We start from the raw sequence: 16,824 nt of genomic DNA on the forward strand, positions 1-16,824 counted from the left end.
CCCCCCCCCCAAGTGCTTTGTAACTTGATCTGAAAAGTCTGTGGGTGATAATGATGCTGTTCATTTCTATGCTGGACATCCGAGTCATATGTCTTCCCTGGTCTGTAGCTGGTGTTGATTACAGCAATGACCAACTCGTTTCACGTTATCCTTTAACGTTTACATTATCATATCCTTTGTCATCAATTGCAGCAGGAAGAATCCTTTTTGGAAATTTTTTTGTTGACCTTTCATACTTTTCCCCTCCCCAGCCAAGTCATGGACCAGACTTTATGCTGGAAACAAATGAGGCGACCAGCATCCTGTCAAGTGAAGACACACGCGGGAGTCAAGTGTGAACACAAGTCCTCATGTTCTGCCAATACCTCCTTTATTTGCATTTGAAGGATACGGTCAAATTCAAACACACACATACACAGGCACACATATGCTATAAATAAACATGAATATAATGAAAAGGGAAAAACTGCTGGCGATTAGCGAACGCATTCTAGTAAAATGACTCGTCTTTGTCCTAAATAACTCACTACTGTTTGCTCAGAGGTTTCGGTCTACTCACCTTGGCTTTCTTTGTACATCAATAGTCTGTCAACTGCTGCTTTTTTAAGCTTTTCAAGACGGAGAAACTTAGTTCCCACATCTTTGGGGGGGGACAGGGGGTTTATTGAGGGTTGCAAGGATCAGACAGCAGTGGGATTGGGTGAGGAAAGGAGGTCTACTTGTGGCCAGTATGGTGTATTTTTAATGTTCATTTTAACTTTTTGTTCCTTTATCACTGTTAATTAAAAGCAACTAACAACTACTAATAATTATCGCCTGTAGTGGAACGTGACACCCACATAGAGATACAGTGTTGGGCTGGCCAATCACAAAACAGCTCTCCTGATTTAACTCACAGCTAATAGGACTGAAAGCCAAAACTGAGCCCTTTGCTTTAACAAATCACATACACCACCATGACTTTTTAACCACTTCTAGCCGGAAATTGTGCTATGTGCGTGTCAGTGCTGTTAGGATGGACATTATGGACCTTGAACTAGTTTGAGCTTTTTTTTTTTTTCCCCCCCATTTTGCAATATCTAGTCCTCGTGTATTGATTTTTTTTTCCCTTCTTAGTACAGTCATACTAAACTCCACTCAGCCTTTTTTCTTCTTGTGCATTGCCAGTCTAACACGACAAGACTCAGCTGTGTATGACCTTCCTCCTACTGGCATTGAGACCACCAAGCAGGGGTTCCATTTTAGCTTTCACCTTATTTAATAAGTCAGGATTGGGATGGCATATGTCAAGCTGGAGTGTGCCGTAATCAGTCTCCCCCGGTTTAGGTCCGTGTACAATTTGACACCTGACAACATTTGTGGCCACAAAGCCAAGTTCAATGTAAATGTATTCTTTTTGATCATCTGGGGAGGAACACTTTTCCTGTTCTGAGAATGTTTAGAAAAACGATCATCTGCATACATTTCAGTTCTGTAAATAAACTCAGTTAGTTAATAAACACTTGCTTGGGTTTGATTTTTGCAATTTTTTTGTCTGAAGCATAGTACGTAAGGAGTCATCAATAGTCACAAATCCAAACATCATACAGATTTACTTTCATTTACTCTCACATAAGACCAAAGAACAACTGCAAATTCTAAATTTGGAGGCTGTTGTAGTCTTGCCAAAATAATGCAAACGCTTCCATTTGTTGACTTGACAGCACCTGTAGTATTCACTCATGTTAAAATAAGATATTGTGACGATGACTTCCAGGCTGGCCTCTATATACCAATTTCCAATAGCACGGAGGCACTATTTTCATCATCCCTAAAATGTTGTCCTAATACAAAAATAGCAAAGACCTTGCTGACACGTATCTTCCAACAAATTCAAAAACTATTTCACCCTTTTAAGATGTGTGACAGTGAAGCAGAGTTGTGAATTATGACATTCTTTTTTAAAAGTGGTTTTACGTTGACTACATACAGATACCGGTAGACTATTTTTTTAAGAGAGGCAGGGTTCATTCTGGACTGGTTGCCAGTCAATTGCAGGCCACACGTCGGCAGATGGCCACTGAGACTGTCATTCATATAGGGGTACTAAGTCTAAGAACATGTGCTTAATGTGTCTTGGTAACTGGAGAAAGAAGAGTGTGCCAACTTCACACAGGAGTGCTGGATTTGAGATCTGAACATAGACCCTCAGAACTCTGAGGCAGATGCGTCATGTAGGTCACGTATGCTATTTCTAAACTCGATGGTTTCATTTGTTATCAAAACTATTACAGAATTGAGCTACGTGTATACACTTACCTCTTGCAGTAAAACAAAGTATGGTCTATACTTTGAAGTACACCAACAAAAGCATCGGATTAAGAGAATGTTTTTACCAACTGCTAATAAATTGGCGCAGTCAGTGTGACTTGTTAGTATCTCATAAATAATTAATTTTAATGCATTTCCATAAAAACTATTTGAAGGAAGCACAAGAAAAGTCTTCGGCTCGTGAGGTGTGCTGTACTTGCATCAGCTCTTTAGTTGTGGGCTCCAGCATTTTTTCTCTCCCGGGGCTATAGGGGCTGAGAAAATTATGTATACATTTTACAATATCAAATAAAATGCTGGAGGGGCCTAACTGGGGCCAGATAGATTTCTGACGTGCCATTTTGAGCGCTGACTCCTACATCGGATGTGGCTAGAAGATGCCTCATAAAATTGCTCGATCGAGACTTACCAATGGTTTGAAAATTACAATTTAGACCCCCAACTCCCCAAAAACAAACAAACGACATACACACACACACACACACACACACACACACACACACACACACACACACACACACACACACACGCAATTTAGAAAACTTGTAATTCAGGCTCTGGGTTATTTCAGACACAATATTTAACATTAATAATAAATATTTATTGACACTGTAATAGTCACTGGTATTTTTTTTTTTTGTTTCCCAAATGTGTGAATGAATAAGAGGCATTAACTTTGTGCCATATATAAGGTGTTCTATGGAGCTCAGTCCATTGCTTTATTACTGGTTAGGATCTGCCACAGCCAATATGGCCGACTCGCAGACGTATTGCAACTGCTCAACTTGTTAGTCGTGTCATTTTATGTATTTTTGTCTATGCTCGTAATTCAGCTATTAAAAGAAGCCCGCCGACTTCAGATCGAGTTAGTGCTTTGTGTGACATCGGAACCGAACCTCTGTTCCATGTTCATTGAGCGCCCACACGAAGTCTCAAGCAGACGAGAAAAGTCTCGAGATGAAAGAAGCAAGTCCACATTTTGGATTTGCGACAACATTATCTCCTGGCCTCGCGAACGACTGAAGCTCCACGTACTACCTCATTTTTATTTTGCTGGATTTTGTACATTGAGAACAACATTTTTACATGATGAAGTTTAAGCCCAACAAGACAAGGACGTATGACGGCGAAGGGTTTAAAAGACGAGCGGCGTGTTTATGTTTCAGAAGCGACTCCGAAGACGAGGTAAGACGAAAAGTGGGTGTACCGCTTCTGTCATATTTTATAAAGTACCTTAAGTTCTCATACATTATAATCTACTTGCGAGGTCTTTTAGTGCGTTCACAGGAGAGATTACTGCACTCATTCCTATTAATATTAAGACAATCTAGACATCTAAATGATAATTTGCGAATTTCTCCATTGTGAGACAAATAAAGGTTTTCTTTTCTTATCTTAATCAGTGTACACTGAATGTGCAGATACAGTATATTAGCGTTACCGTACTGAGATTTCCGACTCAATTTTCCAAATTAAGACTTAAATCGATTATAACTGAGCATTGTGTTTGCGAAGGCCGTTTGCTTTAAATATCAAGGTCTTGCATTGTGTCACGTTAGTTAAGTGAATTAGATATACCTAATGAAGTGGCCAATAAATGTGTTATTCTATTGTCAAACCTGAGAAATGCTGGTCCAAGATATTTTGATCCCAATTGGAATGGAATCAATCAAAAAAGTACATTGTATCCATTTAGCCATTGTTGTTAGGGCCCGCCACATGTGGATTTTATTTTAGACCGATGCTAATTCTGATATTTGGCAGGATACATTTCTGATAACCGATTAAGTGCCCATAAAAATATATCATAGGAATAAAGCTATTTTTTTGCACCCTTAACGCTTGCAACAATAAATATATGAATTACAGGTAAAATATTTGACCCTTTTAGCTTTCAGTATTTTAGTCTTTGTTTTAGTATTTGTTTAACTTTACATTAGAGAGAAAAACAGGCAAAAAGTGGCTGTTTTTTTTTTACTGATGTTTTTTTTGGGGGGGGGGGGGGGGGCTGAGGATCTATGAGTCTTTGTCCTATGTTGGAATAAGTTAAATGTGTGTAAAAAAACAAAAAGGCTGATTTTTGTCGATTTTAAAAGCGCTTGTAACAATAAAGATATGGATTACAGAAATAATATTTGACCATTTTCCATCCATCCATTTTCTAATCCACTCCTCACGAGGGTCACGGGCATGCTGGAGCCTATCCCAGCTGTCTTGGGGCAGTGGGTGGGGTACACCCTGATCTGGTTGCCAGCCAATCACAGGTTTGACTGTATTATTTTTATTTTTTTTGTATCTTGGACTTTTTTCGTATTTGCTTAACTTTACAGGAGAGAGAAAACCTGGGGGGGGGGGAATCAACTGTTTTGTTTGTTTTGTTTTTTTTTTTACAGATTTTTTGGGGGAGGTGGGTGCTGATGATGTATGAATGTCAATGTCTTTGTCTTGTAATGTGTTAATGTGTAAAACTAAAGAAATAAATAAAATGTTCGATTGAATTGGCCGGCAGATTAATCAATCGAGCCCAATTGTTATTATACTTAATTTTCACTGGTTGGACTTTGTGGTCAACCATCCTAAAAACATCAGGATTGTTCAAGAGGCGATACATGGCGGTAAACCATAATTCAGCTATCCAACATTTGAATCGCATAATCTTAACTGTCTCCGGCTGGTAGGCGGTCTACACCCTGAACTGGTTGCCGGCAATCCCAGGGAGAAACTGTAATGTCCAGCGAAAGTCATCATACAGCAGATCTAAACTTCATGAACTAATTAAATAAATAATCAATTTCAAATGTTAATCAGTAAATACAATTTTTGTTCTGTGATAGTCGCCAGGATTTCATCAAAACTCTGTAGGTTCTGTGTCCTTGTGTCTACAGAGTGGTTCTGTCCCATCTGACTTGTGCTTGAGAAGTGGTAGGGAGGTGTTGAATGTTACACTGTGTGCGAAACACAAAGTGACCTATGAGCTGCAATTTTTAGAAACACGCTACAGCCTCTTGCTGTCTCCTGCAGATTTGCTTTCATGGCCTCGGTGCTGCCAATTGCTCCACATTTCTCTTCGTTGCCTGTTACTCTTCACCATGTCCTGTGCTGTCATGTGATAAAATCACTTTGAGTTGGATTATTTTTCTCTCTCTCTCTCTCTCTCTCTCTCTCTCTCTCTCTCTCTCTCTCTCTCTCTCTCTCTCTCTCGCATTTTAAAATCTGAATCTTGGTTTGATGCCCTCCCCTATAAAGTCACTTCTGCACGTATTACAACAGCAACAGTGTGGGTTCATAGTAACAGAGTGCGACTTCTTGACTGATCTGCCAGCAGTTCTAGCATACCTGCATTATGAAGTTAACAAGAATGGGACAAAATTACCTGTACAAAGCTTCAACAATTAGTTTACTCCGTTCCCAAACACTTATTGAGTGCTGTTACAAAGAAAGGTGATGTAACACAGTGGTTAACATGGCCCTGTCCCACCTTTTTTTGGAATGTATTGCAGGCATCAAATTCAAAATTTTATATTTGAAAAAAACAAACAACCACAACAAAAAACAATTAATAAATTTGTTGATATCAAAACAGATCCAAGGGGTGGAGTAGCAACCCCAAAATCGTATATTACAGTGGGAATTTGGCCCAGTGGGAATTTGCCATAACGTGTAGATTACTCACTTCGGTCCTGGCCACAACCCTTTTTGTTTTCCTTAAAGTATCCTCTTGAGTTCCTGGGTGGTGAAGCTCCCCAGAAAAGAAAGCCTCCATGTGTCAAGTGTGGTTTGGAAACCTTGAAGCTCGCTGGCACGTGGCATGTTGTTCGTGAGGGGACATACAATGGACAATCTATGTTTTAATTGTTGGTGTCTAAATTGGGTCTCTGGAGTAGCTGCCAATTCATCAAGTGTGAAATTAAACAACCAGGTAAGTCTTTTGATATCGACCTGTTTTGAAACTGTGTCTTTGAGCAAGACTTTTTGAATTTTGCCAAATTTACATAACCTGCCTCAAACCACAATTTCTCCAACCCATGACTTGGCAACTAGGCTGAAGGAAGATCTGACATGTTTTTAAAGGCACAGCCAGAAGGTGCTTTCTGCAATTGTAATGTACAAAGTAGTTGGGACACATATACAACCGTTGGGCACATGGTAAGCATTCATGGGAGAGGTCAATACAGTATATCACGCTTACAAATATCTGAATACTGGAGAGAGCTCATCAGCGTGATGCTTCAGGGCCGATGGTGAATCAGATATGATACAAGTTATGCAGTGGTGACTTTAACTAGACATATTTACACTCTGTTTTGTCCCTTTTGAGTATGCTGAGGCTGGAAGGGATTACTGTAAGAGCACCCTCAAGATGGGGTGTGGATTTCACATACTCAATGTACTTGCCAAGCTACCGCATGATCTGAGCTTCAACTTTCAGATATAACTGCCTCCAGCCTTGCTTTGGTTTATAAAATGGCTATGGCTATTAGAATGATAATAGTATAAACTGCCAGTGGAGGAAAGACAGTGTTTACCAGTCCCAATCAGTCGATTGCGAGGCGTGTCGGGGGAAATGGAAAAAAAAAAAAAGATTTGCATGTCTCTGTTTATATTATACATTTTTGTGTTACTGTACACTGCATCCTATCAGTTTTACTTTCACAAAAAATATTTAAAAAAATAATAAAAAAGCAGGTTACCTTTAAATTATTAGCAATTTTTTGTTACTCTCATTCAAACTTTGTCTCATCTGTAATTCGCCAATGGCACTGGGAAAAAACGCGAATCTGGAGCGCCAGGAGAAGCATTTTAAAACGGTACATGTGAGCTTATGATAGTGATGTTCATTCTTTTAACACACTGCAAAAGTGCGTCCCATGCCTCCGTGTCACGTCTCTGCTAAGGTAGGCAGTGATTTCCTTTTCAGAAATGTACAACCTCTTGTATCTACTTCATTTTTCTGTTTCCTGCGTACATGCATATGTGCGCCTATGCATGGGTGTGCACGTACGTGCGGTAATGGGTCGATTGGGGGAGATTGGCAAAAAAAAATAAAATAAAAAAAAAACAGTGGTGTTGTACACGAATCCAACAGGTACAGTATGAACCCCTTGACTCACCTGACCCAGAACAAAAACACATTTTTAAACTTCTATAACTGTACAAGTGTTACATAAAACCTTACATTTGACCATCTTTAGAATGATGTTCGACCGTGGACATACAGTAGTCACCATTCTCAAAATGACCTGTCCTGAAGTACCAATATATGACTCCATGTCTGTTATGAGCATACGCAGTGTGTGCCCTATACAGTAAATGCGCAAGAAGTTAATTGTGCGCTGACACTATTGCCGAGCTATGTGCTGGGGTCATTAACCTCCTCTGCTCAGCGCTCTTGTTTTCACGCAAAAAAAAAAGCAACTGCTGATCCAGCCGTTTTAGAAAAGCCTGTCAATTGACAATTGGCAATTGTCTGCATTTTCAGCATGTGTTTGAATGGCATATGTTTTTGTCTGGAAAACTGCTGTCAGTCAGGATGTTTTAATGCAACTGGAGAGCCTTTTGTCATTGCTTGTGTTTGGCACGATGAAATCAGACAATCCATCCAGCAGAAAGGACGTGAAATGTCTTCTGTCACTTGTAGGTGCTACTGGTGAGCAGCAGCCGACATCCGGACCAATGGATTGTGCCAGGGGGAGGAGTGGAGCCTGAGGAGGAACCTTCTAGGGCTGCTGTCAGAGAAGTTTATGAGGAGGTAGGGTCGTCATCATCAAGGATGGACACTTATTAATACAGTCTGCAAATAACAATATTGCAAAATGTGATGTGAATAACTGTAAATATAACTTTTGTTATGCTGAACCACATTCATCCATTTTCTGTACCACTTATCCTGTTCAGGGTCATTTGATAAGATGGAAGCTAGCCCTTCTCACTTGAGTCTATCCCTTCCCACTTCTCAATTTCTGTTTATGTTTTTGTCCTTGCCTTTTTACAAGTGTTTTTGGTTGTCTCATTTTCCTGGTGTTGTACTTAGTTGAACTTTGTCAGTCTTGTGAACTATTTTTGTTAATAAACCTTTTTGTTAAATTTTTTCTGAGTTCACGTTTCTGGAGTCCAATTCTGTCCGGAGCTTCCTAGAAACCGGACAAACAAGGACTGAAGGGTAGAATTAGGATTAGCTCTATGTGTAACGCCTCGGAAAATTGATAAATTAGCTGCGCCCACATTGTTGTTCAAACTGTAGGGTTCAAAGCATGTTCGAAAGTAGCATCTTAATCATTGTACATGTAGGAATTATTTGTACATGTAGGTTTGTTTTTGTGATTATGTTTTTTTAGTGAAGTAATTTTAATTATTTTATTTTGTATATGGTACCGAAAGATTAATTCATATATCCACATAATGTAGATTGTGTTAAATATCATCAGATGCATAATGCTACTATTGAACCAAATCACAATGATGCCATTTTGAGCTACCACTCATTGTGATAGCTTAGTAATACATGTCAATGCTGGTTTACGCCGTGAGCATAAACTGAAAAGAGTTGAACATACATTGACGATATCACATCATTATCTTGTTCTAAACAGACACGCATGGATACGTCAGACACAAAGAAAAATTGGCATAAAACGTGCATATAGCAGCTCTTGAATAGTTATGTCATTAGTAATCCAGGTGAATGTTTGAAGTGTTTCACGTTGATGGCCAGCCACTGAATTGCTTTGTGGTTTCATAACGATGTGGCTCCTTTGGCTACATGCTGCTTGATTGGTCTGCGTTGTGAGGTTGTGCCTTGGATTGTAGCGTGTTGACAACTTTGAGGCATGGCTGTGACATTTGGGAAGGCTCTCGGGTTACTCCATCCTGTGCCTATAACCAGATGTGTCTGAATATAGATGAGCTGCAAACCAACAACTTGGAAAACCTACAACTCAAATCATCATATTTCAGCACACTGATATACAGTTCAACTTGACAACATGGATAGATGGAACTGTTCCAATTTAACAATGTTTAAGTTTTTATCATTCCATTTCATACCATGAAGCTATTTTGTTGTCTTCCAAAGCCATTTTATTTTAAGTTTTATCAAAAATTAGGAAAACATTGATGGAAATTTAAAAATACTCAATTGGATGTTGTCATTGAAAATTGGTCTCTTTGATCAGTTGTAGTTTTACAGATTAGCAAGATCACACGGATTTAGCACTTTTCTGCTTTTTGACTATCAGCTACACACACAAGGCAACATTTTATGTGTCTTAGGGAACTGGGACACAGCGGTAGCCTGATCCCTACTAACTGAAGCTGGCAGCTGTAGAGGCCAGGTTTAAAATGCCACACATCATAGGTTCGTGTTGCCAAACAATTTCTTAATCCGCTGGAATGCATCATGTGCATTACCAGACAGAAACAGGAAGAATTTTGACAAAAAGTTAACATTTCATCTCCAAAGAGAGCAAGCTATTTTAAACATTCAACATTTTTGAATAATTTATAACAATAACACACACCTGTACGTGCTGACTGACAAAAGTATACATTTTTGAAAAAATTTTTAACTTGATCATATTGTGACACATGAAGTATCGACTTGCCAGTTTTATATACTGGTTCTGTCAAGGCCATCAAAATTTGGCTCATGATGGCCTGACAAAAAAAAAAAAAAAAAAAAAAATACACCAGATTTGTAGTCATGCAAAGAAATGAGTTGTACAAATCTCTATTTTAAACAACAACTGATCTCACACATCTAAATGAAACGATTAAATCTATAAGGTTGCATGACATGATGGATGTTTTTAATATAGTATGACATGACATGTAATATGATCACACCGACCTACATTTGCACAAGAAGGAGTCACAGGTGCCTCTTCTGCACGGCTCTGCAGTGGAGCAAGATGGCTCGCTTCCGATCATGAATATGTGTCTTAGACGAACATATTTTATCATTAGTTAAAAATAAGATCAGAAGGAAAAGGTGCAACATAACATTTAGAAAACATAAATCAATTGAAAATGAATTATAAACCCGTTAACAGAACCATTAAGGATGGAGCTAATCGATCCTACAATTTTAAAAAATTCAGCCCTCGGCCATTTTAGTACTAGGTCTTGGTACCCCTCCCTAATCACCGCCTGGTGGTGTGTTGGGCTCCGATGGTGGGGGAAGATGCCAGTCCGACCTGGCAGACCCAAATGTATTTTGGGGGTTTGATGGTGAAGTCTGGCAAAGTCCCCTGTCAGAAAGAGTTTCAACTCCTCCCTTTGGCAGAACATCACCCTCATAATGGGGGAGACGGGTGATATTTAGTAAGTTGTCGTGTTTTGTGCTGTCAAGTTGTGGCTGTAAGGTGGTCGGTGCCTGTCGTGGCGGAAATCTCTGAATCCGCTGGTGTTCACAAGCTGTAGGTCCTGACTGAAAGAACAAGATCCCAGATACAAATGAGTGAAAAGAGTTTCCTCAGATGGGTGTCCCTTCAAGATAGAATGAGAAGCTCGGTCATCCTGGAGGGACTCAGAATCAAGCCGCTACACTTTCATGTTGATAGGAGCCAAATGATGTGACATCTGCTTAAAATGCCTCCTAGACACCACCCTGGTGAGGTGTTCCGGGCATGTCCCACCGGCAGAAGGCCCCAGGGACAATCCAGGACATGCTGGAGAGACTGTTTCCTAGCGAGTCTGGGAATAATTTGGGATTCCCCAGAAGAGTTGGAAGAAGTGGCTGGGGAAAGGGAATTCTGGGTTTTCCTGCTAAAGTTCTTCCCTCCACGACCCAAACCGTAGAGAATTTGTGGATAGATGGATGTTTGCTGAATGTCTTCTGCTTCTTGTGTGCACAGGCTGGGGTTAAGGCAAAGCTTGGCAGACTTCTTGGAATTTTTGAGGTAAGACTGTAAATCTGTCATCGGATTTTTTTTTTTTTTGAACCCACACATTAAAATTATTCTCTGAATCAGCTGGTTGCCCTATTTTCAAACTGGTATTCATTTTGTCGTCTTCAGTGTGCTTTGTTGCTAAGTTGTTGCGTTCCTCTTGTGTCTATTAAAAAACAGAACAGTAATCACAGTTTGTGCACCACTTTTATATGAGAGCTTTACACAGAAGGCATCGGCAGAATAGAAACCAAAAGTAATGATTTCATCTAAACCTTTACAGCACAACCAAGACAGAAAGCATAGGACACATGTCTATATCATCATTGTCACAGAAATACTGGAGGACTGGGAGGACTCTGTCAACATAGGTATGCCAATCACATTGCTGCTTTTACTCACATGGGAATATGGTATTTGTAGTTTGTATCGAGCTGGTGATTGGGAGGAAAAAAAAATCTTCCATCATGATATTGGTCATTTTATATTATGAAAATGATATACAGTGGTACCTCTACTTACGAACGTCTCTTCATACGAAATTGTCAAGTTACGAAACGGGAAAATATTGCCTCTTGTTACGAAAGGTAAAAATACCAAATGGGCTGCTAGTCGCAGTTCCGAGTTTTCCTGAACGCAACATACTTATAGCTGCCCTGCCATTGGCTACTACCGAGCATCATCCTGGCATCCCATTGGCTAAGAGGGACCTCTACCGTATGTGTCTATGCGTGTAGATAAATATGTGTCAATGCAGAGTCCTTGTCATTCGCCCCTCGGGGCATGAGGTGTTCCTATAGTTTTACGTGGAACGGATTAGGACATTTACATGGAAAACGCGTCTCTACTTACAAAATGTTCTCGTTAAGAAATTTCTTCCAGAACCAATACATTTCGTAAGTAGGGGTACCACTGTACCAATTTCAGTTATTCCATTAAAAAAAAAAAAAAAAAAAAACAAATTGTGTTATGTAGACCTTTTACATCAACTGCGTAGTGTAAGTGTAAAATGACAAACCTGGCATGCTAAAAAAGCTACTCAACAAATGTAATGCGATGTACCTAGAAGCAGTCTGCAGTACTTTGTCATCGGAGGAGAGTATACAGTTACATAAAATTGCATGTAACATATCATTTTCTAGTTGGAGACTGTGTACACTTTATCATTGTGTCTTCACATTCTCTGTTTTGACAAGGTGTAAATTTTTTTGTTACGGGTCAGAGTTTTACAAACATTTTAAGTTCATGAGCCCTAATATTTTGGGTCCTGACTGCATATTTGGCAACCCCTGTTTGGCTAGAGCTAAAGTAGCTTCCTTAATGCTGCAGTACATACTGAATAACATCAGGGTATGGAGCTGAAATCCATCCAGTACTGCTTGTCAAATATTATAAACAACACACAACAACCAAATCAAAGCATGACAAGTGTAATTCATCCACCTTTCCCGGTCATCAGTATTGCGCAGCATGCTAACAATTTGCTTTCTCTTCTCTGACATTGTATGCAGGAAGGAAACGTAAGTGGTTCAAAGTTGATGAAGCCATCCGGGTGTTGCAGAGCCACAGACCTGTCCAAGCCGAATACCTGCACAGATTCAAGAACACCCGAAACTCCACTTGCGGCCCAGTGTGTCACCCAAGTAGCGGCAACACAATGAGCTCCCAAGTGATGGACAACAACACTCCTCAGTACATTGCTAATGCAGCACAAACTTTGGATCTCGTCAAGTGATGAGGGAGATTCTTGAAGCACTCCAAGATGGACTTATCTGAACGCCACTGTTACCTACTTGATGATTTTTACACCGTGATGTGTGGACACCCATGACATTGATTTGAAACCCATTTTGAGGTGGGCTTGGAGAGTGCCAAATTGTTTTCCAATAATAATTACATTTGTATGTGTATTTTTAGTGATCATCACCAGATGAACAAATGTGTGTCCCTTCTTGTTATGTATAGATTGTTACATCTACACTTTACATTTTTATTTTTGATGATGAATAATACAGTACGGGATTGTTGTTGCTGCCAGTGTTTCCTTGGTTTCGTGGTGTCCAGCACTGAGAAGTGCTGCCTCTCCGAGGAAGCCATAACGCTCAAAGTGCCTTGCTGACAAATCATTAAGAAGTTGATCATGTGCTTGGAATCATGCTCAACTCTTTTGGTGAACTGCTAAGACTGTAAACATGCAGAGTATATTAAAGAAATCTCCTGTGTTAATATTTAGTATTAACATTAGAATTACATCTGAATGAAGTCCAGTATAAAATACAGTAATATAAAATGTAGTGTACAAGGTGTCCCAAAAATGTGCATTATTTGAAATAGGAATATCTGAGTAATCAAAATTCCAACAACAGATTGAAGCTGATATAGATTTTATAACTGATTTCACAAAGTTTCATGAATTGACTGTGATTAAAGTATGAAATTCTGTCCATTTTTCCCTGTGTGTTTTTAATCTCATTCTGAAAAAAGGAGGAACCTTAGTTTTATCGCAGTTCCAATGTTTTTTAATATTTTACAATCTGTATTCAAATTCACAAATGTGTATTGAACTTATCATTTTGAATTTTGTTTGGAAATTGTCTCAATTGAATGAGGTCAATCTTGAAATACAGCTGAATTAACAGAAGGCCGAAAAAGGATATATTTATTCAATTTTCCTGAGAAAACACCACTAATGTATTGCCATGAACAAAGACTGCAGGCATCATTTAGATTTTAGAAGGTCATTCTGTTTTGTCGCCAAACTAACAAAATATACAAAACACGGAGTACAAGTTATTAGAGAACGTGCTGCTCTGCACCCGTACGTCTGTGAAAAAAAAAATTTAAAAATGCATTCAAACAATCCAAAAGTTGCACGCTGTTGTATTTCTAGACGACATGACTTGTGTAGTGTCCTGTTCAGAATTGCCATCCCTCCAAAGACCCGCCCCCTCTCTGTTTCTCCCTGCCTGGTCTTGGTCAGGTGTCTGTGGTACCACGACGTCAACTTTCCTTGTGGGAAACCGATTCGGGTTCGTGTTGGGACACACGCTGACAGGGCCATGCTCAGACGGATATTACAAATGGTAAGTTTCCACGACAACAATCCGCACGATATGACGTTTACTGGATCCAAATATGTTTTTTTTTAAGATAAAACGTAGGCCCGTTCTTTTCCAGTTTCCACCGGGGTCGCGCCTTTTAGGTCACAAGTTGGCGCAGAGGGGCGGGGTAATGTGTTCGAGCCAACGATTTGTGGACATTGGCGAAAAAGAACACATCCCTCCATGTCGCGGTTAACTTATCAAGCGCTCCTATGTTGGGTGGCCAAAGTTAGCATTAGATGCTAGCCCGTTTACACTGACGGGGGCTATTTTATTTAGTGTCGTATCAATACATTGTACGTGCATTTCACAACACAACACACCGTTGTGTAATTCAGCAGGGTGACAATGTCTGCGGCGTGTCGTGTATGAACTACATTAGCAGATAACATCATTGGCCACCAGATGCGCATGTTATTGTTTTCCGTTAGCTAAAGTGTTTGGTTGATTCGTCCACCATTCCTTAAATGCTAATTGGCGTTAGCCTCACCCTGCTACATCCTCTCTTTGCGGGTTGACCTCCTAGTCAGTCGTAAATGACCATGCGAAGACTCAATATATCCCATTCATTGCACCCGATAACAACAACTAATTCTTGTACGTAACGTATGGAAACAGTATTTTTTCTTAACTTAAAATTTGCTGTTGCCTATACTTGCGAAACATATGTTACGTCAAACTTGATTCCCACGAGGCAGTGCAATTTAGTGAACGGCAAAATCTTGGCCCATACAAGAAAGCGTCGCCCTATATTTGGCTTCATAGGTGGTTCCTGTAATACTCACCGAATCTCAAATTGGGTTTGGGGTTATGGGCTTTCCGAAGTCCACCCTAGCCTACTCTGGGCAAGCTATTTCACAACAGTAATGCAAAACTACCGGACAGGAAACTGCAATATAGCTAAATGTAATGCATTACAGTATTAGGTTTAATGATCGATATTCTTTTTTTTTTCTTTTTTTTTTGTTGAATCAAACAGTAAGAAATGAGTAAAGGGGTGTGCAATGATGCACATTTATAGCCCCCTTCCATCCCTCCAATCATATTGAACCATGTACAACACTTTGTATACAGTGGTAGTTGTTTTAAAGTGCTCTATAAATATAATTGAGTTGAGTTATGGGGTCATAGTCCTGAGTACTGACACAGACATTGAGTTATCTCATGGATGAAATGTCAAAAAAAATGTGAATGCGCTATATGTATGTGTTGTGTGTTTCTTGCATACTTGTACAATAAATCTGATTCTGATTGACCTGCAATTAGGTGACCCTCTTTGCTTTATAGTACTTAAGGCTCAAAAAGGTGTTACACTGATTGACTCCTGACCAATGTTCCAGCACGTAGCCATTACAAGAGCATTTGTATAACTGCACCACTTGTAGCTATCAGTGAACACGGCCTGTCCTGACATGTGATGTGGGAAAATTTCCATGCTGTAACCTGATGAGGCTGATGGGGAGATGCAACACTGTTTCATCTTGTTGTCTGGACCTTGGACTTTCACCTACGCACTTCTCCTATATTCCATTCGACTTACACGTATTACAGAGCCTTCAAATAGCTGTATTAATTTACCAAATTCATTAATCACTCCATTTCTCAAGTGGCAATTAAAACATAACAAGAAGTAGCACAGTTAGAGGGAGAGTGCCTCACACCCTCGACATGAACTGACAATAAGGTTAAAATACATGAGATAAGAACTCAAGGATCCAGCTTTTCCATCTGTGCAGCAAGCAGGACTTTTTGCTCCACCTCCTTAATTACCTTAATGGCCAGCATTACTATTTCAAAGAATAACAGAGCATTTATTTGTTATTATTGTAGTTGTAGGTGCTGCGTAGAACTGCATTGTATTAAAACTGTCTAATATTAGACACCTCTCACAAGGTTATATTTGTCCGTCCAGATTTTTTTATATAGCTTTTTTATTAAATGTCATAAGCACATGCAGGTACAGGTATACCCATTAGCTAAATCTGTGGCTAGTCAAAAAGATATATTTTTTTCCCTTTCAGGTAATTAAAATTTTGTCTTCATGTTCAAGTTGAACAGATCCTTTTCTGTATCTCTGTTTTCCAGACTCCTGGCAAAGGAGGCTCCCAGAATGCAGAGTCAGAGCAGCCCAGCACAGACGTTAACCATGATGAAACCTCTGAGGTAGTTGAATGAATTGATTGTTTTTTTTCTACCTTATTACCAGAGCTGCAGCCATTAATTTATCATCATGTCTGCATCTGTATTTAGGGCTTCATCTGTCCTCAATGCATGAAGTCCCACAGCTCAGCAGAAGACTTGTTCAAGCATTACGAGCTGTTCCACGACACTGGAGACCTTCCTGCTCATGTGGCCCCTACCAGGTGGGATTGATATTTATCCATTTATGTTTATACCACTTATTATGAATGGCCTTTTGACTGAGGCCTGGTACACTCATAAGGTCGAACAAAAAAGATAGTGTGTTTCTGGTAACATGAAATGTCAGCATAGGGTCGGTAGGTCGGACAAAGTTTTTTTTTTTTTTT

The 16,824-nt window shown here is 39.6% G+C and overlaps 3 protein-coding genes across 6 annotated transcripts in view; all 3 read left to right on the forward strand.

Annotated features, from left to right (window-relative positions):
- ube2na (ubiquitin-conjugating enzyme E2Na) overlaps nucleotides 1–1,501 on the forward strand; it is a 15,706-nt gene extending 14,205 nt beyond the window's left edge. Inside the window, exon 4 of the mRNA XM_019894159.1 lies at nucleotides 252–1,501. Coding sequence (XP_019749718.1) covers nucleotides 252–289 — 38 coding nt within the window. The 3' untranslated portion in view covers nucleotides 290–1,501. The remainder of the gene's footprint in view (nucleotides 1–251) is intronic.
- A 1,572-nt stretch (nucleotides 1,502–3,073) lies between these two features.
- nudt4a (nudix (nucleoside diphosphate linked moiety X)-type motif 4a) lies at nucleotides 3,074–13,646 on the forward strand. Of its 2 annotated transcripts, none has more exons than XM_019894157.1 (5): nucleotides 3,074–3,507; nucleotides 7,949–8,059; nucleotides 11,163–11,207; nucleotides 11,479–11,566; nucleotides 12,707–13,646. In XM_019894157.1, exons 1-5 carry the CDS (start codon nucleotides 3,397–3,399, stop codon nucleotides 12,928–12,930), a joined length of 579 nt encoding a protein of 192 aa, XP_019749716.1. In that variant the 5' UTR covers nucleotides 3,074–3,396; the 3' UTR covers nucleotides 12,931–13,646. The 2 variants fall into 2 exon arrangements, with proteins under 2 accessions (XP_019749716.1, XP_019749717.1); XM_019894158.1 differs by having other exon boundaries at nucleotides 3,081–3,495.
- A 486-nt stretch (nucleotides 13,647–14,132) lies between these two features.
- eea1 (early endosome antigen 1) overlaps nucleotides 14,133–16,824 on the forward strand; it is a 30,415-nt gene continuing 27,723 nt past the window's right edge. For 2 of the 3 annotated variants that reach the window (XM_019893949.1, XM_019893950.1), the window contains exons 1-3: nucleotides 14,133–14,278; nucleotides 16,382–16,459; nucleotides 16,547–16,659. In XM_019893949.1, the coding sequence (XP_019749508.1) occupies nucleotides 14,255–14,278; nucleotides 16,382–16,459; nucleotides 16,547–16,659 (215 nt within the window). In that variant the 5' untranslated portion in view covers nucleotides 14,133–14,254. Of the gene's footprint in view, nucleotides 14,279–16,381; nucleotides 16,460–16,546; nucleotides 16,660–16,824 lie in introns of those variants that run through there. The other variant, XM_019893951.1, reaches the window with a different exon arrangement.

The sequence above is a fragment of the Hippocampus comes genome, unplaced genomic scaffold (assembly GCF_001891065.2).
Source record: "Hippocampus comes isolate QL1 unplaced genomic scaffold, H_comes_QL1_v1.1 scaffold104, whole genome shotgun sequence".
Classification (NCBI taxonomy): Eukaryota; Metazoa; Chordata; class Actinopteri; order Syngnathiformes; family Syngnathidae; genus Hippocampus; species Hippocampus comes.